The sequence below is a fragment of the Centroberyx affinis genome, unplaced genomic scaffold (assembly GCF_046629955.1).
Source record: "Centroberyx affinis isolate AG114_WGS23_722 - 3 ecotype Tasmania unplaced genomic scaffold, CSIRO-AGI_Caff_v1 ptg002889l_1, whole genome shotgun sequence".
NCBI lineage: Eukaryota > Metazoa > Chordata > Actinopteri > Beryciformes > Berycidae > Centroberyx > Centroberyx affinis.
Window position 1 is genome coordinate 255,585 of NW_027281018.1, and position 27,333 is coordinate 282,917.

A 27,333-nucleotide genomic window follows, 5' to 3' on the forward strand; every position below is an offset into this window, starting at 1 on the left:
GATGAGCCAGTCACCGCCCAAGAACAACGGGATCTGAAAATAACGAGCGCATGTCTCGCGCCTCGAATCAGCACTTAGATTCAGGCTTGACAACAGCCAAACAAAAGGCAGATAATTGACAGTTTCATTTTTCTTCTTCTCCATTGTATTAAGAAGGAAAGAATGCAATGTTCAGGGTATTTTTAGTCAAGAACAATTACTTAATAATAATTAAATGTTGTTCTTCCGATAAGCAATACAAAGTTATTCCGCCATCACACAAAGTGACACCTAAATGCTGGTATGACTGGTGATTTTCGGTGAGCTCATTAATATTTAAATTAGCATAACTGTTGTGCGGTCACAGGTTTGCGGTTTTACAACGGCGTAGAGCGTGACTCAACCAATCAGAAGCGAAGAAGACTATCTATTTCATAGACATCCATTTAATAAAGCTAGGCGGGCTATTTGAAACTTAATGTTGTAGAAAACTTTTCCACGAAAGGAAACTATCTATTTGTGATTAATGATTTCTATTTGAGGATATATGGTGACAGCAGCACAGCTAAAGCCTGGCCGCTAGACAAGGCATTTGAGTCAACTGGCAGCTTAGTGCAAACGCCACCAGGGAAACAGAGGAATCATCTCTCACTATTGATCGCATTAGACTTTTGGCCAACTTGTAGCCACCATAAATATCACTCTCCATAAACACCACTTTTGGTTCTTAAATGAGGATAGCCTTCATTCCTATAATTATCTATTTATTCATTTATTTGTTGTCCAGAGTAGTCTGCATTACATTTGCAATGAAAAAAAATGCCCGCAAAGAATTAAGGTATATGTTTCATTATGTTTTCTTTCTTTCTTTCTTTCTTTCTTTCTTTCTTTCTTTCTTTCTAACATGTATTTGACTATACCCATGCGTCTCAGCCTGCATCAGCTTTCCACAGCCTTCATGCTTCCCACTGTGTTTGGAGGAGGAGGGGGACGCTGTGTGCGTCAGTAAGTCAAACATGTTCCAATAACGGGTGATATTATCTGCTGCTATTTCCAGTTTGCTGTAGCCAGGCGCCAGACTGAGCTTGAGTCTAAACCTGCACCGCTTTCTTACTGCTTTACTGTGATCGAAATGGTCTCAAAGGAAATGAAATCTGCAAGGCGGCTGAAAGAAAACAGGTAGGCTGAAGTTCTCTGTTAATTTGGTTATGCAGCGCGCACAATAGTGAACTGATTCATTAATCCAGATCATTGAAAAAACATTGAGTTTTACATAGGCTTTTAGCATTTTATTGTACGAATAGGTATATATTTTCTGTTCAATCTGGCATGTATCATATAGCCTACCACTTGTAAGACAGTGTCCGTCAGCTGTATTTGTTGACGCTAATATCACTTTCAGCACCGTGGACAGCAACTAGGTGGTGGTCACCTTAGGGAAGACAAGGGAAAAAAATGTAATTTTATCTTTTTAACTTTAAAACATGTAGCCAAATGTACTTTTGTTTGGTTAGAGAGCTGACAAGAGCTGTAGCCTACACTGACAAATGTGCTTTTCTTATTCTTTGTCTTATGTATCAAAATTGTAGCCCTAACATTTGTATATTTGCGTCATTTATGCATCATATATTTGCATACATTTCCCCTCAATAAAGTGCAATCTTAATCTTAATCTAACATTCAATTTATAATTTGACTGTGAAAGAAAATGGCTTATGCTGAAATTAGCTCTTTTTTTGTTTGTTTTGTTTTTTGTTGGTGTTCTTAGTTTATTGTCACTTTGAGTAAACACATACACTCACACACACATACACACACACTCACACAGGTGGAATGCGATTACTCCTGATGACCTTTTCCTGCACATCCTGATGCTTTTCTCCAGGAATCTAACCCTTAACTCTGGCACTGAAAGCACCATGCCAAAGCCAGCAGAGCCATCTGAACCTCGACCCTAAGAAGAAAGAAGATGGGAGGAGGAGTGAGGAGGAGTGCAGGAATGGGAGGAAGAGGAGGATTATGTGTGAGGCTGTTGGCAGTGAGTTTGTTATTGGGAGCTGACCTGAGCTGGCTGAGCCTGAGAGATCAGGTTGGGGTCAGCGCCCAGAGCAATGAGAGGAGAGTACTGGCACACATCCCCGGTGACATCATCATAGGAGCGCTGTTTTCTGTCCACCACCAACCTCCAGCTGACAAGGTACGTACTGTGTGTGTATATATGTGCATGCTCATGTGTTTCTCTGTACTGTATATGTGTGATATAAGCTCTATATTAGCCATCGGCTTGTGTTACACTTTGCTCAGGTCCATGAGCGAAAGTGTGGTGCAGTGCGTGAGCAGTATGGGATCCAGAGAGTTGAGGCCATGATGCACACTCTGGACCGGATCAACGCAGATCCCAATATCCTCCCCAATATCTCCCTTGGCTGTGAGATCAGGTCAGGAACCAGTCTTACTTCTCATATCATTCTTAGCATCAGAGCTATAAATTGTTAGTGGCCTCTCTTTGTCTTAAGTGTTGAATTCTAAGTGGATAAACTGGACAAAACAGGACACTGTGAAGGATTTAGGTACAACAAAAGGGATAACTTGGTTGGTACACAACAGTATAAGACATAGCCGGGCTATACTTGCTTCTCCAGGTAGAGTTTCCCACCTCAAGTGTGGTGTAAGTTTGCTGCTGTGGAAATAGGTCAGAAATTTCCCTGCAAACCAATACCAACTGATGTTTTGTTGGACAAACGCACTATTGATATGATATGGACCAGTATCCACCAGTACCAGTATTCACCTCACATTGATCCCAGGGTACTTTCATTCATTTTCTAACCATTAACCAATCCACATTCACTGACGTATACAAATGCTATATCTAATCAGACTCTAAACATAACAGAAGGAGAGATGTGCACTGGAGATGTGCTTGTTGTTCTGTACTTTTTATTTGCCACCAACACAGGAAGCAAAGCAAACTTTATGTAACCTTAAATGTGCTAGAATGACTGTTCCTCCTTTCAGGAATATTCCAACAGTCGACAGATGAATAAACAGCCTCCTCAGACCAGCACTTATCACAGCCAGTTGATGTGGCATCAGTCCAGTGACTCTTTCAACACCATCTACTGAGGCACAGATAATATAGAAATTGTTGTTCCAGTTGGCTGCTCCTGGTCTTCCTCGCCTCCTGACCAATGGTCATTCCCATCCTGCTTGCCAAAACATCAGTATAAATTTGATCTATCTACCCAGGGACTCATGCTGGCACTCTGCTGTGGCGCTGGAGCAGAGTATCGAGTTCATTCGGGACACACTGGTGTCCAATGAGGAGGAGGAAAGCCAGGCAAGGTGCACCGGAGAGGAGGGCAACATGCTGCTGCAGGGGAAGAAGCCCATTGTGGGGCTGATTGGACCAGGATCCAGTTCTGTGGCCATCCAGGTCCAAAACCTGCTCCAGCTCTTCAACATCCCGCAGATAGCCTACTCAGCCACCAGCATGGACCTCAGTGACAAGGTAACAACAGCAACAAGAATAAGAATAAGAATAAGAACAAGAATAAGAATAAGAATAAGAATAAGAATAAGAATAAGAATAAGAATAAGAATAAGAAAAAAAGAAATAGAGCAAATGCAAGTACAAAGAAAAAAGCAACAGCAAAAGGAGAACTACCACATTTACGAAGATTAGGGCCACATGTGAAACATTTATTTGAGTTCAAAGTCAGAATTCTGAGAGTAAAGTCGGAATTCTGAGAAAAAACTTTCTGACTTTATTCTCAGAATTCCGACTTTAAACTCAGAACTCAAATAATTTTGTCACATGTGGCCCTAATCCTCCTCCGTACACATTAGACAATAAGCAAAGTTTACAGTTTTTTGCTGTGTCTTCAAAGAAGATAGTTAGCTGCTCCTATTTCCTCAGGTAAGTTGTTCCAAGTTTAGGGTTCCTGATTGCAAATGCTTCATCACCTTTTGGCTTTAGACTAGACCTATAGGAACAGTCAAGAGAGCTTTGTCTGCAGGTCTAAGATGACACTTTTGTACATAGACAGCTAAAACTTCATGATATTAGCTGGGGCTAAGCCATCTGTTGCTTTAAAAGTAATGAATAAAATCTTAAAATCGATTCTAAAATAAACTGTATGCCAATGTAAAATGGCTAGAATGGGAGTTATAATAGGGGATACAAGAGATGCACTCAATCACATGCCAGGTGTATTGTCTGACTCATATGTTCACATGCAATCACACATCCAGTTCTAAATGAGCACTTTCACTCTCTCCAACAGAGCTTGTATAAATACTTCATGAGGGTGGTGCCATCAGACGCCCAGCAGGCCAGAGCTATGGTGGACATTGTCAAGAGATACAACTGGAGCTACGTATCCGCAATACACACAGAGGGTAAGACTGTGTGTGTGTGTGTGTGTGGGAGCATTTGTGTTTTGCATTTTGTCATTCTTCTCTCTCTCTCTCTCTCTCTCTCTCTCTCTCTCTCTCTCTCTCTCTGTCTCAGATTATGCCACATTTATCACCTTTAGCTGTGAATTTTTTGATACACTCACATTAATAGTTCTAGGTAATATATATGTCCCACTTGTACAAACATACTCACAACAACAGAAATGTGATGAAAAATGTGCATGAACCACAGGGAATTTCTTGTTTGTTGCAGTTTATGGAATTTCAAAGCAAATGCTGTGACTTTGCTTCCACACTACCCACACTATCCACAGCACGCTAAAATTATTATTAGTTGTGATGCTAATCCACACGACATTATTATTTCACTCTGTTGCTTATCTGTGTGTGTGTGTGTGTGTGTGTGTGTGTGTGTGCCTGCGTGTTTCAGCACTCTCATTAGCACTGTTAGTCTGTATTTGGCTCGACTTTGGCAATGCTGGCTACTTTAGATGAGAGTGCCGAGAAGCACTATGGAGTGGGGGAGGGAAAAAAAATGTCAGGGGAGTGAAGTTACATTTGGAATCGGCCTTTACTGTCTGCAGTTGCGAGACTGAATATGTCTGAACAGTTAGAAACTTCAGCATGAAGACCTAAAGAAGAAGTATAGCTGTAGGCTTTTGCGTCACCTTCAACTGCTGTTTTCAAAGTTACTTGTATAAGAGCATGAGTTGATTCTGTAACTGTGCAGAGATGCAGATTTTCCATATGACCACACTTTGGTGATACTAAAAAAGGGCTTTGAGGTATATGTCAAATTACCCCCTTTTATGTAGTTATAGTCTCTGTTTTTCCCTCTGTTATAACCCCTGAAGTTGACTGAAAGAGTGCAGCGACCTTACAGTGAACTATATATGCTGGGAAGTCTGTCATCAGGCAGGTGAAGGCAGGTATAAATACTAAGTCAGTTGGAAACGTGATGATATGATCAGCCAGGGGGCAGCCGGTAAAAACACTGGTCATTCCAGGACATTAGAGGTTATTGTTGAACCTTCTTTTAGGTGATGTGATTCTAATACAATCGATTTTCTGTAATGGGAGCTGCACACTTGACAACCTCTGTGATATAACCACACTCCACTATTATATCCTTTAACATCTGAGCAGGTGCTTATCTCAATTTATGCAAAAGAGATTTTAGATCAGTTGCAGTGCATTTACAAATTTTGACCTCCAAAATAACCCCTAAATATTTAATTTATGTGTGGATATGTAAAACACACGTTCCAGGCATTGGTCTAATGCATTCATACTCTTGTTTTTCAAGCTTCTGTCCTCATACACACAGATGTACTCTCTACTTTTTTCCATCTCTGCTCTCTTTGTCTTTTTCCATTAAAGTACAATGTAAATAATGCAAGTAAATGTAAAGCAAAGCTCTAACTTTCTTTTCACCCCCCTGCAAATCTCCTGATTTTAGGGATTATTGTACACTAGCAGCCATTAGATCTATGGCACTGATATGAAATTAGCTCTGATTATACATGCTCTGTAATCCTGCTCATCATTGGCGAGGATTTCTAGGAAACATCTGCCATGGGCTTTGAACTCTCCGGGTATCACAGTGGTCTGTCCACTGATTCCACTGGTGCTTTAGCCACTGATCCCATTCTCACTGCGACTGCTCATGTTATTGCATCTTATTAATTACTTTATCTGTCTTGTCTGTGTGTTGCCCAAGGAAGTAAAGTTAAAATGAATTTGATGGTGCATGGCAGAGACTAAACTCAAATGATGTATTACTTGAGGACACACTTGAGAGTTTTGTCTTTTTCTGAAACTGCGTGGGCTCTGTTAAAACTATAAATGTGCTGGACAGATGTTAGATAGAAAGGAAGCTGGTAAACTGGCATGTTCATTGTTGTCCTTTGCAGCAGACAGATTGTTAGATAGCTGCCATACACAAGTGCCCAACTGCTTAACTTTACGTAATTTTTTGTGATATAATCATCTTTCAAGGCTTATAAAGAAGTAAGACTGCTTACAAACTCTTATCCCAAAGCATCCTCCCTCTCTCTCCCTGTCGTAAACATCTACAGTCATATTGATCTCAGCTATTATTTCAGTACCTGTTACCAGCCCCTGAATCACTAGTCCCGCCTACTTGCTAGTCCCGCCTACTCAGGAACTAACGAAATGACCATTCAGTCTGAATATCAGGCAAAAAATTCCTACTGTTTACTCCAACTTACTACTACTGCTGTAACCTCTCAGGGCTTCTGTGCTGACAGAACAAATCCCTCCCTATAACAATAAGTGTTAAATCCTGACTGGATCATAATTCCTCCATGGAAACTACTGAGCGGTGAGGATGGACATGCAGTGGAAGAGGATTTACAGAAGGTCTTTTGCATGCCAAATGTTCTTTTCCAGGATAAAACCTCACGTGAACCTCTCATTATAAGGAAAGACTTAGGCTCTAACCTTCATGTTATGTTTTCACCAGTCACCAGTTTTGGATTGTGGATGGGTTGGAAAAACCCCTCTCTCTCTCTCTCTCTCTCTCTCTCTCTCTCTCTCTCTCTCTCTCTCTCTCTCTCTCTCTCTCTCTCTCTCTCTCTCTCTGTGTGTGTGTGTGTGTGTGTGTGCGTGTATTTAACCAAGTCAATTCAAAACAAAGTCTTACTTATGATGACAGCCTGGCAAGAGGCAAAATGCCAAATGGGGAATTGGGGAAAAGGGGAGGAAAGGAAAAAAAAAGAAAGAAAATGAAGTAATCATGACAATAATTATAATAATAACAACAACAACAGCAACAATAATAACAGGGATGCAAATAATGATGAAAAAACAAAGAAACGATTGTGTTTCCATACAAGGAGGCATGCCACATATGACACCAAAACTGTACCCACATAAATAATCCCTAGCTCCCACACATAGTACTAGAAGGATGCCTTCTTCTCATTTTGACTCAGAGCCTCAAACAACCGTCATGCTCCCAGAGCGAGAGTAGACTTCCACAGCAACAGAAATTAGGTGACCTGGTTCCAGTGAAAACGGGGGAGTCTGCCCCTGACAGTTCGCGGAATGGGGACACACACCATATTCTGGAGCAATATGCTGGCATCCCACCAGTATGTTTGTATGTCTAAACTGTGTATGTGTATGTGTATGTGTGTATGTGTGTGTGTGTGTGCGCGCGTGTCTGTGTGCGTGTGTGTGAGTGAGCGCACGTGAGCATTTGTGCAAGTGCTTTGAAGTGATCTCAGAAACAGCATATTATTAGCATTACCTCCAAATTAGAAGTATACCAAGTGGTGCATTTTAAATTCTAATGCAAAGTACAAGAAGAAATAGGTAAATATCAAAAGGGGCTTTTTCAGGAGACGCAGTTAGTCCAATTTTGTCACAGTAGAAGCTGTATGTTCTTATTCTGTTCTGTATGTTAGCTTTCATAGCGCTTGTGTATTATGCTAATAAACACCTGTCTAGGCTATGTGTGAGATCAACAAACACAGTTGATTGTTTCGGCATCTCAAAACTCACCTTCGTGTCAGCCTTGCACTGATCTGTATTGTCTGTCTCGTCAGTATTTATGTGTCTGATTTTACTGTCTGTCTTACAGTTATTTCATTATTTCTCTCAGGTTTCTTTTATATTTCTGTTCTTCCATTCGTTGTGAAGCACTTTGCAACCCTGGATTCAAAAGGTGCTGTATAAATGGATGTCTACCTACTTGCTTACTTGCTTACCATCCATTCATGCGCTTCCCTCCCAAGGTAATTATGGTGAGAGTGGTATGGAGGCGTTTAAAGACATGGCAGCAAAGGAAGGGATCTGCATTGCCCACTCTGATAAGATATACAGCAACGCCGGGGAACAGAGCTTTGACAAGCTGCTGGAGAAACTACGAGGCCACCTGCCCAAAGCCAGGGTGGTGGCCTGCTTCTGCGAGGGCATGACGGTCCGCGGCATACTGATGGCCATGAGGCGGCGACGCCTGGTGGGAGAGTTTCTGCTGGTCGGGAGGTGAGTGGACGATCGTACATCTGCATAATTTTCTCTTAAACTGTGGTACAACAAAGTGTACAAGCCCACACTTATTTGCATGTGTGTACGCTATACAAATACCTAGCTATATGTATGTATGTGTGTATGTACACATACTGTATATCTATGTATACTACCAGTCAAAAGTTTAGACACACACATTTTTCTATATTTTCACTATTTTTCACATTTTAGAATAATAGTAAAGACATCAAAACTATAAAATGACACAAATGGAGTTAGGTAGTGACCAAAAAAGGGTTAAACAAATCAAAGCTATCTTATATTTTAGACTCTTTAAAGTAGCCGCCCTTTGCCTTGATGGAAAGGCAAAGGCTTTGGAAAGAATTTCATACATAATTCACTATTTATATTTATCTAAGAAACAAATTTCAATCATTTAAGCATAAGCCTTTAGATCAAAATGGCTTTAAGATAATGAAAAATATAGTACATTCAATCAGGTGTGTCCAAACTGGTAGTTTATGTATGTAAACATATCTATGTAGCTATGTACAGTATCTAACAAACACACACACAAACAATATTAACAAGTAATACAGATTGTGTCCTCATTTGATATTCATGCTTGTATTTTTTAGCCCTGGGCGTTTGGCTTTCCTTTCTTGGCTCCCTTGAGACTCTCCCACTGTTATTCATGAGTTTGTTTACCAATGATTTATTTTAGATAAGCTAAAAGAATTGTTTAAAATATTTGTGCACCAGATTTCATGTGTCTTACTCATTCATTTCCAATCCATACTGTCTTCAGATGTCCAGCAGCATCAAACAGGATGTATTCGCTGTCACTGGGTCCATCTTTGTCTTCTCATCATCATCCTCATTATCATGTTCATCGCAGCCATCAACTTACATCAATCTCTCCTCCCATGGTGGTCTAGGTAACTCATGCTTATTTTTAATGAACTTTTTCCCCATTCACAGTATATATTCAAGTATTGCATTATTATTGGCACTACTACAAAGGGCTCAATAGAAATCAGCAGCACAAACAAATGAGATACAGCTGGCAGCCAAGTAAAGATGTCAGACTCTAGTTGCCATTCACAGAGGACAGGACTCCTAAATGGACATTTCAGTTTCCTATTATGATGCATAGTTCAAGTGCAGTACTTATATCTCAATGTTAGCAGTTTTCCCATAAGATTAAATATGCACTATTCCTAATTCATCTGTAAAAATATCACACTGTGGCAGTTCACACATTCCTTTAGAGCTGCTGGGGAAAAAGAGAATTTTATGAATTTTCCTTGAGGGAATTGTCACTACACACACTATTCATAGATCTATTTAATTTAGACAGAGAAGATGGAAAGACAGGGTTTAGGGTGAGGGAGAGAAAGTCTATGACTGAAAGCACAGAAAGAAAAAAAAGCGGGAAAGAGGGGGTTGATTTAGCTGGAGGTTTCAGTCTCTCTGAGAATAACATGTTTTATTTTAAGGTTTTGGTCTCTGGTTCAGTCTCGTCCCTGGTGTTCTATAAATGCCTTCCCTCATTAGGAGCCACATATGTAGGCTGTCGCTCAAATCTGACAGGGCAGGAAACATAAAATAACCTTGAACTACATATTGCACTACACCATGCTCTATAATCCATATTATAGAGCTATCCAGGCATTTGGTTTGGTGTTGTCTTCTGCTCGTTATAAGATCATCTAATTAATATGTTTTGATGTTTCTGTTTCCTGGTTTGAAGAATAATTTGTTTTGAGGTGGACTGGTGAGATGGACAATAAATGTTGCTATTAGGCTTGATATTGAAGTTTCTATAGATGCACATGCATGCTTGCACACACAAACAGTGTGAGGTTATGTGTAGATCTCAGGTGTCCAATTAAGAATCCTGAATCTTCAATGTCATGTCTTTGACTTTGACTTCATTTGGTTGCCTTCATCATCCTTCTTAGTGCATAGGCTCTTGATGGCAGCTTTCCTTCCTCCTGTCCTTTACTTTCTCTATTTAACTACACATATACAGTACATAACCCATCCTCTTGATGTCAGCCTGGAGGAGCCAGCAGCAGCAGGTGTCCTTTACATGTGACTTTGATCCACCTGCTAAATGTAGAGCTATTTCTCTCTGTCTGTCTCACCAACATCTGTCAGTTACTAAGACAGACACAAACACAGATACGGGAAGTCAACTAAAATCACTGGGAGCAGAATTGTCGCCTGTGTGACAGGAGAGAGAAAGAGAGGAGAGGCTTACTCAGGAAGAGCAGATGATTTGTGTTTATTTTTGCCAGCATTGCTTATTCTAATCCTATTTTGGATCTAAGTATCCAAGCCGGTGTCAGTATTCTGCTTGCTTGTGGAGAAGACATTATAGAAATGTAAATCCTTATATGTATTGTGATGAATTTATGGAATTAGAAAATTGATATCCTGAGGGGTAGCTGGTAGAAATTAAAAGTGATGTGACTGACTAGAGGAAATGACAATTTTGAAGGGGAGAAATGCTCTAATATTATGTGTTGCAGTATTCTTACATTTGGGTCAAAGAGGCACAGTACAGTCACTCAGCAAACTAAATGCCATTTGTCATTTTTATTGCTGCAAAAATGCACAAACACACTCACATTGAGCAACTGTGAGTGTGTCAGTTCATTTTTTTTGTTGATGCACTTTGTTGAGTCAGAATCTCATTCAGACAGATGGTATTATTGGGGCACCAGGGTTGCATGGTGAGTAGGAAGACCATCCTTCAACTGGAAGACCTATGTTCTTTACATAATCATTGTATGGCATCACTCTTATTATTGGCACTCTCAGAAAGGGCTCACAATAAATTATCAGCACAAATAAAGAAGTATTGCCATGTGCTCCAACATTTTGAATCCATTTAAACTTGTCTGCTCTGTGAAATATTGTGTCAATTTGATGGAGTAGCGCTGCATAGCAGAGGAAATCAAACTACTGCAGTGGCAGGACATTAAACTCTTCTCGTCTCTTATCCATCAATCAGAAGCTGTTCTATTCATTCCATCACGCTATACCAAAAGCAATTTCAGTCCTTGGGTCGCAGTTAAGATTCTATTCTATTCTATTCTATTCTATTCTATTCTATTCTATTCTATTCTATTCATAATTGCATAAGGGTAATTTCTAGGTTCCAAATAGACCACTACAAAGCTCTAACTTGTCCACTCAGAAAAGATCTGGCTGCAAAGTTGACTAATATTGCACTGAAGGAGGTTAAATAAGAACATGGTGTATGTGTGTTTGTGTGTGTCTGTGTGTGTGTTTGTGTGTGTGTGTGTGTGTGTGTGTGTGTGTGTGTGTGTACGTGTGCACGAGCATGTGTGTCTTCAGTATTGTAGGTGGTCCAGCAACCCGCTGCATGCAGCATGTTGCCCTCCCAGGTCAGTGTGTGGGTGTCAGAGCTCTCGTTCAAGAGTGATTCAAACTATCCAGAGTCGCAGCCCTCCATGCTTTTCATATCCAGCCCTGCCTTTTTTATACCAATATGCCATTTCCATGCTCGCTTCTCTAAGGATGAGTTATGAAACGATCTCCTGCCTCGCCCAGAGAATACAGGCATCACACAAAACCCACCCACACTACTGTTGTGTAACTCCAGTACTGTGAGGTTAGCTAAGTTTTCAAAAATGACTTCTTTTGCTTTTTTTTGTCAGTTGGAGAAAGAAGAGGGTGTTTGTATGTGTGTGCATCTGTCTGTGATGTGTCGTGTGTGTGTAGGTGTGTGTGTGTGTGTGTGTGTGTGTGTGTGTGTGCATGCACATGCACATGTCTGGAGATCTAATCACGATTGTTGATTGTAGACAAGTGTCCAGAGGGTGAGATAATAATAGATGGAGTAGAAACTTGTTCATATCCTTCTGCTCCAATAAACAGTTTACTGGTGAGTTGTTACCACCGATCCAACAATGTGTCAGAATAAATACAAGATTTGACATGTTTGAGGACGATGCACCAAATCTAGAAATTATTCCAGAAAACACAGATCATACGCACACAAAGACACACACACATACACACACGCATACACACATGCACACACACACACACACAAACACACACATGCATGCACATATTTGAGGCTCTGGTGTTTTGTGTTTGTTTACCTTGTCTTTTTGTACCCAGTCAAGAGATGATGTCCCTAGCTGCGGCTTGCTCGCTTTCTGACTGGAAATTTCTCTGACAGGATCTCCGTCCATGGCCTAGTATGAATCAAACAATGACTTGTTTCCCACTCACAAGTTACAAATCAACGTGTGTTAATACAATGTCAAAATTAACAATAGATTAACAGATCTGCTTGTGAATGCAGTGTGTCTCTGCAATGCAGGGCTTGTGTCTGCATTGAGATACACTGCATGGCCAGAAGTATGATGTAATTACTGGATTTGGCTATTTCAGCCACACCCATTGCACCCATTATAAACTTAATGACTTTCAATGTGGCACCGTCATAGAATGCCACCTTTCCAACAAGTCAATTTGTCAAATTTCTGTCCTGCTAGGGCTGCCCTGGTCAACTATAAGTGCTGTCATTGTGAAGTAGAAATGTCTAGGAGCAACAACAGCTCAGGCATGAAGTGACAGACCACACAACCTCACAGAACAGGACCGCCGAGTGCTGATGCATGTAGCGCATACAAATCATCTGTCCTCGGTTGCAACACTCACTGCCGAGTTCCAAACAGCCTCTGGAAGCAACGTCAGCACAAAAACTGTTTGTCGGGAGTTTTGTGAAATGGGTTTTCATGGCTGAGCAGCTGCACACAAGCCTAAGATCACCATGTGCAATGCTAAGTGTCGGCTGGAATAGTGTAAAGCTCACCGCCATTGGACTCTGGAGCAGTGGAAACACATTCTCTGGAGTGATGAATCACGCTTCATCATCTGGCAGTCCGACGGACGAATCTGGGTTTGGCGGATGCCAGCAGAATGCTACCTGTCTGAATGCATAGTGTAACTGTAAAGTTTGGTGGAGGAGGAATAATGGCCTGGAGCTGTTTTTCATGGTTCGGTCTCGGCCATACCTCAGTTCCAGTGAAGGGAAAGCTTAACGCCACAGCATACAGTGACATTCTAGATGATTGTGTGCTTTGTGGCAACAGTTTGGGGAAGGCCCTTTCCTGTTTCAGCATGACAATGCCATGCACAAAGCGAAGTCCATACAGAAATGGTTTGTTGAGATTGGTGTTGAAGAACTTCACTGGCCTGCACAGAGCTGTGACCTCAACCCTATCCAACACCTTTGGGATGAATTGGACTGCAAACCAGGCCTAAATGCCCAACATTAGTGCCCAACCTCACTAATGCTGTAGTGGCTGAATGGAAGCAAATCCCTGCAGCAGTGTTAGGGTTAGTGGGGGTTAGATTTAGGGTTAGGGTTAGGATTTTGTAAAGAGATGTTCGAAGACCAGGTGTCCACATACTTTTGGCTATATAGTGTATTTGCTCCTGAAGTTGTTTAAAAATCACTACAATTTACAAATTTTCCACAAATACATAATTAAAATCTGCACCAAGTTAACTGTACAACATGGACACATGAGCAAATGTTTTTCTTTTTCTCCCCCAGTGAGTCTTGTGTTGGTAGGTCTGAGTCACAGCATGGTAGATATTCTATTCTAACTCTGCAGAGCAGTCATTAGGTCCATTTTGCAAGACACCACCTGTCTCTTTCAATCTGTGCAACAGTGTCCCAAAATATCGTCATTAGCACCATCTCTATCTTTTCAGAGCAGGCCACATAAAGAATTCATTGCCATCATTGACTGGGTGTGTATTTCCTTTTACAACTGTTACTATGCAGAAAGCACATATCCTGATGTAGCCTAACCCTATATGTAAGGCCTAGTACCACAAGCAAAGTTAAATGTCAACTGGCATATTTTTGGATTTTTTGCCTCTTAAGATATTATTATCATACTATAAAGCAAGGAATGTCCGTCTGTATGTGTGTCCCTTTGCATATCTCGAGAACCGTTCGTCCAATCTACTTCACACTTGGCGGGTGTATTTGCTGGGGACCCAAGGACGTGCAGTGTCGGATTGGACGTGCAGTGTCGGATTGGACACGCGACACGTTCAATATGAATAAACTTTGAATAAACAAGTGAACAGCGCTCTGTGCAGCAGCAGGTCTCAAAGCAAGCGACTGATAGCCTACGCCTATTTTGAACAGGCACTGCACTAGTTTTATATAATTAAGCTTACTGCTTGCTGGTGCAGTACAGCTTTGTTTCTGAACTGTTGAGCGGGCTATTTAAAGCGAGATGGGTTAGCCATCCCATTATCCTGTTATTGTTGAGTGAGGCTAGATATCATTGGGTCTAATGTTGTGAAGTAGGCTAAAGGTCAAGTGTAGATACACAGTAGATGAGTATAGTCTTGAGTGAGCGGGTGTGTAGGGGGGGGTTCTAGGTCAACAGAATTTACTGTTAAGTCTTCTGGAGGTGTCATGGGCCTAATTTAATGAAACATCTGTGATGGGCAGTGCTCACTTCACAATCCTAATGACATACCCATTCACTCACACCCACTTTCCTTTAACATCCAAGCTAGGTTTCTACATAGGTGCTCAGCCAAAGTTACATCAGGTCCTGTGCATTGGTAAATGCATAGGTTTGTGAAATTAATAATGTATTTCTCAACAAAATGATTGACTCATGTCACATCATAGACTCATGTACAGAAATATGCACAGAGAAAGGCTGTCTGTAGCTTACCTGCTGTTGCTGAACTGTGTTTCCATGCTATGATGTCCTTTGGCGCCGGACACGAGGACACAGGCTACAAAAAGAGTCAAAGTCTTCTTTTTTTAGTGGCCAATATAACAGCAAAGATGTTGCCTTTTAATCCTTCAGTCTGTATCCCTGTGTCATGTCAGGTTAACTTGATGCCACTCACAGGTAGCTGGTAATGAGTAGTTCTCCAAAGTCTTGCTGAAGGGTCCACAGGAGAGCACGCTGCTTTCTAAACAGTCAAATCCTTTGATTAGGTGTGTGTGCTGGTGGTGTTGGGGTGCACTATTGAGCAAGATTATTTATTATAGTTTATTAAGATGCCAAGATGGTATATATGATGATTTCTGTGATGAATTGCTGTTTTACTGACCAATGTGATGTACATCTGCTCCACTTGCTCCATTATTCATGTCTATACCTGTGGTCATCTCAGCACTTGAATTTGAAATGCTGATTTCAACAATGGCTTGATAAATCTGTGCCATTAGCTTTTGGTTGAACAAAAATACAGGAATTACGTTTACCCTACCTGGAAAAGTGGACGAAACAAAGGAATATAACAAAAGAGAGAGAGAGAGAAAACAAAAGAGAAAAAGATACGTAAATTGTAAAGTAAAAGTCAGTCATGATGTGACTCAGCCTTGGAGTCTCCCTCACTACCTCTCTCTGTCGCTCTGTCTCTCCTCCCCCTGTCCAGTGACGGCTGGGCCGACAGGTATGATGTCACTGATGGCTACCAGAGGGAGGCAGCCGGTGGCATCACTATAAAGCTCAAGTCGGCGTATGTGACCTGGTTCGATGACTATTACCTGAACCTGAAGCCCAATGCCAACCTGAGGAATCCCTGGTTCCCTGAGTTCTGGCAGCACCGCTTCCAGTGCAGGCTGAGGGGCCAGCCACCGGACAGCAGCACATACAACCGCACCTGCAACTGTTAGTACAGTACAGACATGACGTCCCTCACACCTCCTTACACACCTACTGCTGGTCAGCTAGTCTGTAACCACAACCTAAAAATGTCACTATTGGTAGATTATGATACTCTCAGATGAGCTTTTGAATGGATGTAGCAGTAAGTGAGTGGGTATCTCCTTACAGAGTAGATCTTTGTTGTCCACAGGGAAAGAGTCTCTGCGCCACCAGTATGCCCAAGACACCAAGATGGGATTCGTCATAAATGCCATCTATTCCATGGCTTATGGTCTGCATGCCATGCAGCAATCCCTCTGCCCGGGATATAAGGTACGCTAATGGATGCGCACATTTGTATGCTTTCAGAGTGTATGTGATTGTTGACTGTGTTTACTCTTTCCCGGGTGCCAGGGTTTGTGTGATGCCATGCGGCCCATTGATGGTCGCCAGCTGCTAGAATTCCTGATGAAAACCAACTTCACTGGTGTATCTGGAGAGACCATCCACTTTGACCAGAATGGAGACTCACCTGGCAGGTGAGGGCTATCGTCAGAGAGGGAGGACGGAAGGAATTGAGAGGGACTGAAAGAGAGAAGAAAGGAGTGTAGAAAAAATTTAAATGTTTACATCTGCTGTTTTATGAATACAATATGCATTCCTCAGGTATGAAATTATGAACTTCAAGCATATTGGCAAAGACAACTACGGTTACATCCATGTCGGAAGCTGGGACCAGGGCGGCCTGAGGATGGACGATGAAGAGATCTGGACTAACGACAGCGACATCATCCAGTCGGTCTGCTCTGAACCCTGCCAGAAGGCACAGATCAAGGTAGGAACCACTCCATGGCACCAGGCACAGCGGAGAGGAGACAACGAGCAACAAAAATTTGTGCTTACACTTTGACATTTGACACCTTAACTATGTTCAATTTCTCCAATTTAGTGGAAAGTAATCCCACCTAAATGTGACCTACCTTTTTATTTGCAGAATAGTGTTTAACCACCTTTTCAGGCTGATATTATGATGTCAATTCCTGGTACACATCATACTAAATAGTTTCAAACTCAGGTAAATAAGAAGGAAAAAAACACAAATTGATGCTTCTCTGAAAATAGAATACATTTTTGTTTATGGTGCTTGTTTTCCAACTGGAGGTTGTAGTTTACCACCTTCACACATCTCTGTCCCCAGTGTTTGCATGCTAAGGACATCCTTTTTGTCAAGAATCTTGGTGTGGCTCTAGAAAACCGACACGTCATGCGAGGCCCACGTTGCAGCCATAACTCGATCCTGCAGGGTCCAATCAGACCCTACAGTACCTCACCAGGGACTCATCTCCCATCTGGATTTCTGTAACTCCCTCTCAGCCAGCCTACCATATCACTCCCTCCAGACCCTCCAAATCATCGACAACGCTGCAGCATGCCTCGTCTTCATCGTCCCCAAATTCTCCCGTGTCAAACCCCTCCTACACTCCTTCAATTAACTGCCTGCATGTGGCCGCTTGTTGGGAATTGAAAACCCTGGTGCACAGTACAAGACTGTGTGTGTTCCGCAATAGACTGAAAACTCATTTCTTCACAAAGTACCTCACACCTTCCCTCTTCCCACTGAATGACTCCCCTCTCTAAAAATTGCTTGTATCACTCTCCCTTGCTGTTGTTCTATTTCTTCTCTTACTTACTCGCTCTTCGTTGTTGAAAGGTCAGAAGCATATTGTAAGGGTGCTACGGCAGAAAGATTTTTTTATATATAAATGAGGCCCCATATGATGATAAATGTCATTTGATAAGACCTTTCTTTTTTTTTCACTGTCTTTCTCTTTTTTGATCCCCTGTAGAAGAAATTCTCTTTTCTCTTCCCGCTCTACAGGGAGGTCAGAGTGTAAGGTTAGCTACAGAATAATGCCACTGGAGCTTTGAGGCTTATATATATCACATATATCACATATGGGAACCAGTATGACAGCATGTCATTCCTATAAGACCTTTCAGACCTTTCACACATACAGTATATTGGTGTGTGTGTATGTCTGCAGGTGATCCGTAAAGGAGAGGTGAGCTGCTGCTGGACCTGTACTCCCTGTAAGGAGAATGAGTTTGTGTTTGACGAGTATACTTGTCGAGCCTGTGTCCTGGGCTCCTGGCCTACAGACGACCTCACAGGTAAACGCACTCTGTCTCTGTCTGTCTCTGACTCTTACATATTCATAACCAGAGGTGGTAGAAATACACAAATTCCTTAGTCAAGTAAAAGTGCAAATGCTCATCTAAAAATATACTCTGGTAAAAGTTGAAGTACCATTTCAAAAAATTTACTCAAGTCAAAGTCTAAAGGTACATGGTCCTAAATTTACTATATAAAAGTAAAAGTGGTCCTCTAAAAAAGGACTACTAAAAAATGTACTAAACTGGTTCTCTGTTGAGCGTTTCTCTGAATCACAGTTGAGAAAGAGTCTGCACCTCGCTAACGTTAATTCTAGCACCTGAATTCACTAATGTTAATTCTCTCTTGTTGCTTCTCTTGTCTTTGTGTTGCTTCTCTCTGTCCATTTCCCTCCTTTTTGGTGTCGCTTTGGTGAACAAGCAGCCAATCACATTTGGCCATTGATCAGCTGTTTCTGGGATGGAAGCTGTCTAATGCAGAAAAAAAAAAAAAAAATCAGTTGATGTTTTCCAGAGAGTAACAAGTCTGTTTTGAAAATGTAGTGAGTAGAAAGTATAGATTTATCTTTTGAAATGTAGTGAATAAAAGTAAAAAGTCTTAAGTGAAAGAAAAACTTAAGTACAGTAACAAAATATTTTTACTTTGTTACTTCCCACTTCTGTCCATAACAGATACAGCATTTCCAAGCAGGCCCGATCAAGCCTCGAATCTGGGTCACACACTCATAGTGCACCCACAAATCCCCTTACATCTTACAGACCACACACCAACACAGACAGACTCACGAATACCCTGGACAAAGACACACACACACACACAGACACAGACACACACACCACCACTGCGCACAGACACAAACACCGACATACTAACACACAGAATCGAGGTCCTTGCCAGAAAAAAAGGATTTGGCTGAAGCTTAGATTCTTAACGCCAAAATCTCTAAAAACTGTTGCAATCCCTCTCCCTACCCTTTTGCAAACACTTCAAGTGTCTCCCACAATATTTCTGTTCTTCTCTCATATGCACAAACACACATAAGGCCAGTTTTTTTGTGTGTATCCTGTGTATACTGTGAACAGCAAGAGTGATTTTCATGCTAGCAGGTTCTTGCTCTCTCTGTCTTTCTGTCTCTCTCTGATCCCTCTCCCCCGCATACAGATCTTTCTTATTATGTATTATATATTATATCTTTCTTATATCTTTCTTATATCTTTCTTATGTATATGTTTCACGGCAAACAACAAGTTTGTCACACCTCTCGTGACCCTACTACTATAGACGGAAGTGTTCCAGATTTTAGACACATTGGCTAATTCTGTTGTTCACAGTAAATGTTCCAGTGTTATGTGTGAATGTAGCACACTGGGCCACGAGGGGATCATCACACATCACACACTCACACAAATATGTACACACACACACACACACACACACACACACACACACACACACACACACACACAAACATACCCACACATACACATATATTGTGTCCTGATGTAGGTCATATTGGGATAGGAAACACACATATACACACACACACACACACACACACACACACACGCTCGCTCTGACGCAGTTGAAGACAAATGGCAATTTTACATGAATTTTTCTGTGTTTTGTTTTCTCAATCCTGTGATCCCCACCCCACCCCTCAGGTTGTGAGCCTATCCCCGTGCAGTATGTGCGTTGGGGGGATCCAGAACCCATTGCTGCAGTAGTCTTCGCCTGTCTGGGCCTCATGGCCACACTTTTTGTTACTTCTATCTTCATCAAGTAATTCTTTCCAGCTTTACAAGCCATGTTTGTTGCTACATATTTGTGTTGAATGTATTAATGGTATATACTGTAATTGTGGGATATTTACTTGAATGGATACCTGGACATTTTGCATTTTAGAATACCATTTTACTCATCAGCACTCAACATGTTGGGGGCAAACAATTCTACACTTGCCCTTCAGCTAACCAAAATGGCTTGTTATCATTTAAGCATTCTTCATTGAAACCAATTTGCACAGCTAGGCACAAGCTAACTGCACCCATCAGTGAAAACATTTTGTAAAACAGATCATTCCGATCCTCAGTTCTGACTGGATGATTCACATTGGGAGCCATTAAATAAGTAAAATAATGGATAAATCTGTGACTGTATGTGTCGAGTATTGATGTGCAAACCAAAAATCAACCCTCACACCACTACTCCAACTACATTGCTTGGCTGAAGAATAACATTTGACTATTGTAATTGTTATACAACTCTTGTTTTTTTCTTTAATACTTCTTTAATAACTTTTAGTGGCTTTTAGCTGCTGTAAAATCACCCTAAAGCATGATGATGAAACTGATGAATGTGGTGAAATCATACAATAATAAGTCATTAGTAATTGCGTGAATCTAAATACGTGTTCTATTTGTATGTAGGTTTTGGGACACTCCTGTGGTCAAGTCATCCAGTCGTGAGCTGTGTTATATCATCCTGGCTGGGATATGTCTGGGCTACCTGTGTACCTTCAGCCTCATCGCCAAGCCCCATGTTGTCTACTGCTACCTCCAAAGGCTGGGGATAGGCCTGTCTCCTGCCATGAGCTACTCGGCTCTGGTCACCAAGGTAGGTGCTGTTCTGTTAATGCTTCTCCATGAGTGTCCAAGGGGTCGAAGAAGAAATTTACTTCCTCTACACACCCCTTCCTCAATCCTCCCTCTCCCCAGCAACAGCTTGGGCTAATGCACCCTGGGGTGATTTGAGTCTATCTTCAGCTTCCCTGTAAGTAGCCTTACAAGCCAGATGAGATTGACAGCATGAAACACATTTGTACCCCCTTATGCCATTTGGCATTGGAGTGGGTGTCACTTTTTTCAAACGTTTGATATCTACAGTAATTTCCAAGTGAAGCTCTTATGCTGTGAACCCCCTTATGTTTTTGTCATTTCCATATACAGTAACTCGAGCATTGTTGAAAAAGTCAAGCACACGTCATTGCTGAGAAAAAAAAAAATCTTCCCACATAGACAGCAGTTAGTGCTGTGTGCTCCTCTTCCACTTCTCTTGCAAGCCAGCAATGCCTCAGTACTATTAGGAAATGTCTGTCTGGGCCTGGCATAAAATTGGGAACTTTGCCCTGTCAAATTTAAGGTTTTTAGTAAGTACTTTGCTATTAAATCCTATGTACACACTTTAGTACAACCACATTTGATCAGAGCACCTCTCTACGAACAAGGTCCCGTGTCTCTGAAGTAGCATAGCATGTCCAGGTGCAGGATAAAAGGGGATCTAAGGATAAGGGAAGGAATAGAGCAGCTACTTCCAGAGACTGGGTGTTGGCCAATTGGAAGGGACTTATGGTGCGAGTTGAGGTATGTGGACCCGGAGTTAATGCTTAAGACCTGGGAATTGGAAAAGGGATTATTGTCATGAATCAGAGTTAGCGGTATTATCAGCAGTAAATGTAATTAAAGTGCGCGTAACCATTTGATCTATTCTTGATCCAGACCAATCGTATAGCACGGATCCTGGCAGGCAGCAAGAAGAAGATCTGCACCAAGAAACCACGCTTCATGTCCGCCTGCGCACAATTGGTCATCGCCTTCCTACTCATACTGCTGCAGCTGGGGATTATTGTGGCACTCCTTATCATAGAGCCACCACAGGTATGCGTGTGTGTGTGTGTGTGTGTATGTGTGTGTGTGTGTGTGTGTGTGTGTGTGTGTGTGTGTGTGTGTGTGTGTGTTAGGATGCAGAGGAACTTCATTTACATTTATACGACCAGAGCAACATCCTCTCCCCTTCTGTTGGGGATAAATAAAGTATTTATCCTAACAACATGTTGGAGTTTAATAATGACACACACTTGAAGAGTATAAGAATGATTTAATCAATGATTTGCAGAGGAGAGTGGCAGTTTCAACAGACAAGAGTATCTGCTGAAAGGTAAGCTAGTTTCAACAAAGTGAAGAAAGATCATACAATTTTTAGCAAGATGGAAGGAGCAATGTGCGTAATGTGCTGACGCATTTAGACTCAGGATAGGATAAATCAAGGACAGACACATTGTGACATGAGTTCTTGGAGGCCATCAATTAGATTACTGAACAGAGGGCTGCTAATACATACATGCATACATAATGCCCTTGTGGATTCATCAGTGTGATTCGTCAGTGTTATAGTAAAAACAGGGGATCTATTCTCCCTCAACACTTCTGTCCTCCTAGGTGATCTATGACTACCCCAGTATCCGCGAGGTCCACTTGATCTGTAACCTGACCACGCTGGGGGTGGTGGCCCCGCTGGGCTACAACGGCCTGCTCATCCTCAGCTGCACCTTCTATGCCTTCAAGGTACTTCAGCATCACAGAGCTTCAAGATACACAGGCTGTCCCACTGTACTATCTCTCTGAGATCAAAGTTTCTTTCTCTCTTTTCTTGTTTTCTTTCCCCTTTATCCACTTCTCTGTACTGCCATTATCCCTCTTTTTTTATTCTTCTTTTTCTCTCCCAGACTCGAAATGTCCCTGCCAATTTTAACGAGGCCAAGTATATCGCCTTCACCATGTACACCACCTGTATCATCTGGCTGGCCTTTGTTCCTATTTACTTTGGCTCCAACTACAAGATCATAACCATGTGCTTCAGTGTCAGCCTCAGCGCTACTGTGGCACTCTGCTGCATGTTTGCTCCAAAGGTAAGAAGCAGAAACACACATTCTCACACAATGAGGCTTACAGTTCAAGAGCACTCACATAGTTCTAAGAATTGCCTTTCTCTATTATTTCAAAGAGTAATTTTCCTTACGTCTTCATGCTAACCGCAATTTATTGTTTATTTTCATGGTCAGGTGTACATCATGCTTGCCAAGCCAGAGAAAAATGTGCGCAGTGCTTTCACGACATCCACAGTGGTGCGCATGCACGTCGGTGATGCCAAGAATGCTGCTAATGCTGCCAAATCCTCCAGCAGCATGGCCAACCTGTTTAGACGCCGTGGCTCCGGGCAAGACAACATCAGGTATATATAGGGGACTAGTGGGTGTGGGTGAGAGAAGAGGGGCAAACTGGGCTATAAATAAACCATACCATTTGGTGAAAAACACCTTATACCACCATGCACTTTAGGGGTAATTGAACCCCTAAGACTGTGTTAATACCATGCTCTTGAGATACACAGGACCACATAAAAGAGCGGGGGCGATGGTTGAGGGGACAAGATGCTAAGGAACTGAAAGAAAGCGCCAAGAGGGAAATGGGCAAGCTGCAGGCAGGTAGGGACATGGTGGACTGCAGTGTAACTGCAGAGAAACTACCTGCCGGACTAATTTCTCGGCCATAAGCTGCCTTCTTCTCAGTTTGTCATCATAGTTTAGTTGTTTCAGTCCAGGAGTCCATGAATGGAGATCAAAACTCTGCTGAGATGTATTCTGAACACATGAGCATCTTCATCAACTCCTTCCCTTTTTGAACTGCCTTCGATAGCTCAGAGCTGAATCCAACAGGCTGGATGAGAAGCCAAGAAAAACTGTTCCTAGAGCTGAGAAGGCTACCGCATTTGGGTTAACTACTCCCAGAGGAGAGACGCAGCCTTTAAGGATTTCTCTTTCTAGGGACGAGAAAGGAGGAGGGAGGGAGATGTGAAATTGCATGGAAGGCAAAGATAGAATGGGGGAAGGTTGAAAAACTGACAAGGAGAAGTGGAACCTGAATGTTATCCTGTGATCTCCCATCGATGGCTATCTATGATATGGATTCATTCCACTGTATATGTGTTAGGCGTTGTATTGCATTGCATTGTACATACATAATGTCTTGTAATACTCTTAACTTATATTATATATCTTGAAAGCATGCATAATTACACAGTATCATCTTTATTTAGCTAGGCAAGCTGACTCAGAACACATTCTTATATGCTTGTTTCTCAAATATTCCTCAGCTCCAATGGGAAATCAGTGACATGGGCACAGAATGAGCGCAGCTACAGACCCAACCTGTGGAAGAGGATCTCCATCCATGTCAAGAAGAAGGAGGAGGTAGAGGTCAACCAGACAGCCATCATCAAGCCCTTCTCGAAGGGAGTAGACGGGTCTCCGGACACCGGTGTCAAAACAGAGTATGACGCAGAGTCGCAGGTGTCTCAGTCCTTCCCGGCCGGCACCTACCAGCCCTGCTCCCCCTCTCAGTCAACCCTGCCCACTGTCAGCCAGCATGGAGCGAAGGCAAGAGGCTTCCAGGGGAGAGAGGACGGCGAGGAGGCACAGGCTCTACCCGCTTATGTACCTGAGCATTCGCAGCATGGCGGGTGTGTTGGTGTCAGTAGAAGGGCCGCTGACAATAGAGGGGTGAATGTTAGCGTGGCTGATGCCGGGGACATTAGCGGGATAGGTGTGGGTGACATCGGTGTCGGGATGATTGGCAGCCAGCCTCAGGGCACGACCATCATGGACCAAATCAGCTGTGTGGTTAACAGTTTCACTGCCAACATCAGCGAGCTCAACACCATGATGCTGCCAGGCGGAGTCACCATCAGCCCGCCCCCTGGCACCACCCCCATGCCCCCAGCTCCAGAGGGCAGCCCCGGCCCGCCGCAGTACCTAATGCCCCGGGGCAGGCAGGTCCCCACCACTGTCACCACGTACGCCGAGGTCGCAGCCATCTCCAATTTCTGTGAGAATCGACCACTAGGAGGGATTTATGAGCGTGTGGGTGGGGCCTGCGTGAGCAGCAGAAGAGCCAAGGATATGGAGGAGCTGATTGCTCTGACGCCTCCCTCCCCGTTTAGAGACTCGTCTCTGGGCTCCAACAGCAACTCGCCCCCCTCCCTGTCCCCAGGCTCTGATGCCGAATACGACCAGCTGCTGCTGAGACACTACAGCCAGAGCTCCTCCTCGCTCTAAACTTGCCCTCTCTACATGTTTGCTCCTTGTCCCTATACATAAATCTCTTTGTTGACTGCTTTTTAAACTCTGAAAAGACAAAGCTTCAAACTGGACCAAACTATCCAATGCCTTTGTTCACAAGGATATTATGAATGTTAAAGTAGTTAGTAGTTTTTTTTTAATTTATATATATATATATATATATACTTTTTTTTCAGTGGATAGTCAAATACACCTGCATGCTCCCATTGAGAGGACTGAGGGCAGAAATACCAGCCAGAGCATTTATAAACCTGTGGCTAGACTGCAAAGACTGAATGCTGAAACAGGCTGGGAAATGTCACTGCTTCATCTGTTACTGAGTCAGTAAAAAGTCTCTGACTTTTTAACATACGGGCATTTTAAAGACTTTTTAAAGCTATACTGACACAGATTTCAAACTCAGTTTCAAACTATTCAAATTCCAAAGAAGAAAAAATGAGAAAACACATGTAAAATTGGAAGTCACAATTTAATTTCATTACAATATGGTTGGCAGTCATACGGTTGGTGAGGTAAAATCACCAAATATTGTTCTTTTGGATTATGCCAATAAATGGCACATGTATTAAATCTCAAAACAGCATTTGATTCTATAACGTAAGTGAAGGTATTAGAACATTAAAGATAATTAAAAATTATATTTCAATTACATATTTTATATAATCTATTATCTTAAGCACAGAAAGTGTGCTTTTTTCAGTGCTTTATATCGCTGTTGATATTCTGTACATGTGATTTTTGTATTACTGAGAAGTTGCCCAAACCATGCCAGTAAACCTTTACTATTTCAAGACTCAGTTGGATGCGGTTTGCATCAGCATGAAGACATCTATCCAGGAGACTATAGCTCACATAACTTTTTCCTGGAATCAAAAAGTCAAAAGTGACACGTTTTTCCTCTGTCGTCTAACTTATTGGATATCATGGAAGACATTATAAAGCATGCTGTGCTACGATTTTGTATCTCAATGCAATTGTACACATACTGTACTGCGCGAAACAGGAAGCAAGTAGTATTCTCAAAGACCTTCCCTTTTTTTGGAAAGAAAACATTTTCTGAGAACAAAGCCTGTCTTGAAAGGATGGGAGCTCTTTATGTGCTCTGGGAACAGGAGACATCGTCTCCACGGACACAACATCATCAGGTGTCTAAGCCATGAAGAGCTTATGGACCACTTAGATGTCCTCTTTAATATTTTTGTCTAGATGTGACGTAGTTGAATGTAAGATTATATAACCACTTATCAAATGATGTGGACCAAAATGATCTTCCACCTCAGGATGTGTTTTAACCAAAATACTCTCTCTGACTTCAACTCCTACCTGCTGAATGAGTGCTATTATTTGTTGGCTCAAAATGTTTCCAGTTTGCATGATGTCAAGACTCTTTTGCACTCGGGTTGAGTTGTATTTGTAGTTAATTACTTTTTTCGTACTGTACATGTCAAGCAATTGAATTTTATTTATTAGATACATACAGTAGAATATATTAATGATGATGGTGTTGATGAGTTATTAAGATTAGCTTTAGAACTGATAGGGTTAACACCAAAAGTCACAACGGAGATGAGAGGACATCACTAAAAGAGTGCCACAGTTTTGGGACATTTGGTTCAGCCCAGTAGGCTGAAAGAAGCACTGGCTTATGTGCCAGTGTTTGTGAGTTACATCATGTTTCTAACTGGGCTCACTCTGGCCATGAAAAATCCCAGCATTAGTCCATTCTGACTCTATTAATCCTTTAAGCGTTTCGGGTATTATAAGAGGGTATTGTTTTTTAGATTGTTTAATGACATTATTATGAGTATGTTGTTATTTATGCTCAAACATTATTGGATTATTTATTGAATGAATACTCTTATTATTTTGGATGTGTGTTTTGGCCTCTCTGGGGATGTAGATGGTTGATAGTATGAATTTACAGACAAGTAGCTGTTTGAATTGAAGTGAGCTGTAACTCATGATGCCCATAAGTTTATCAGTTGGCCTTTTGAGTCTGGCTTCAGTCCTTCAGTCCTTCTTTCTGCTGTACGTTTACACGGGCAGGAATGTGTTTCTCTTGTCTTTTCAAATGTGCAATATTTGTACCGGTCTTGAATGAAGAAATCAAAATTAGGTAATTTCCATGTTGCATGCAGGTTTGTGCCGATGGGAATTTTGCAGGTGCA

General features: G+C 41.9%; 1 protein-coding gene across 1 annotated transcript; it reads left to right on the forward strand.

Annotated features, from left to right (window-relative positions):
* The first annotated feature begins 1,978 nt into the window (after positions 1 to 1,978).
* On the forward strand, positions 1,979 to 25,141 carry LOC139658406 (metabotropic glutamate receptor 5-like). The gene is made up of 18 exons (XM_071536535.1): positions 1,979 to 2,176; positions 2,284 to 2,417; positions 3,229 to 3,490; positions 4,266 to 4,380; positions 8,160 to 8,409; positions 15,868 to 16,103; positions 16,291 to 16,412; positions 16,494 to 16,618; positions 16,746 to 16,914; positions 18,125 to 18,251; positions 19,914 to 20,031; positions 20,679 to 20,865; positions 21,747 to 21,905; positions 22,467 to 22,592; positions 22,754 to 22,936; positions 23,090 to 23,259; positions 24,181 to 24,546; positions 24,664 to 25,141. The coding sequence occupies exons 1-18, from the start codon at positions 1,979 to 1,981 to the stop codon at positions 25,139 to 25,141; spliced, it is 3,525 nt and encodes a 1,174-aa protein (XP_071392636.1).
* The last annotated feature ends 2,192 nt before the right edge of the window (positions 25,142 to 27,333 follow it).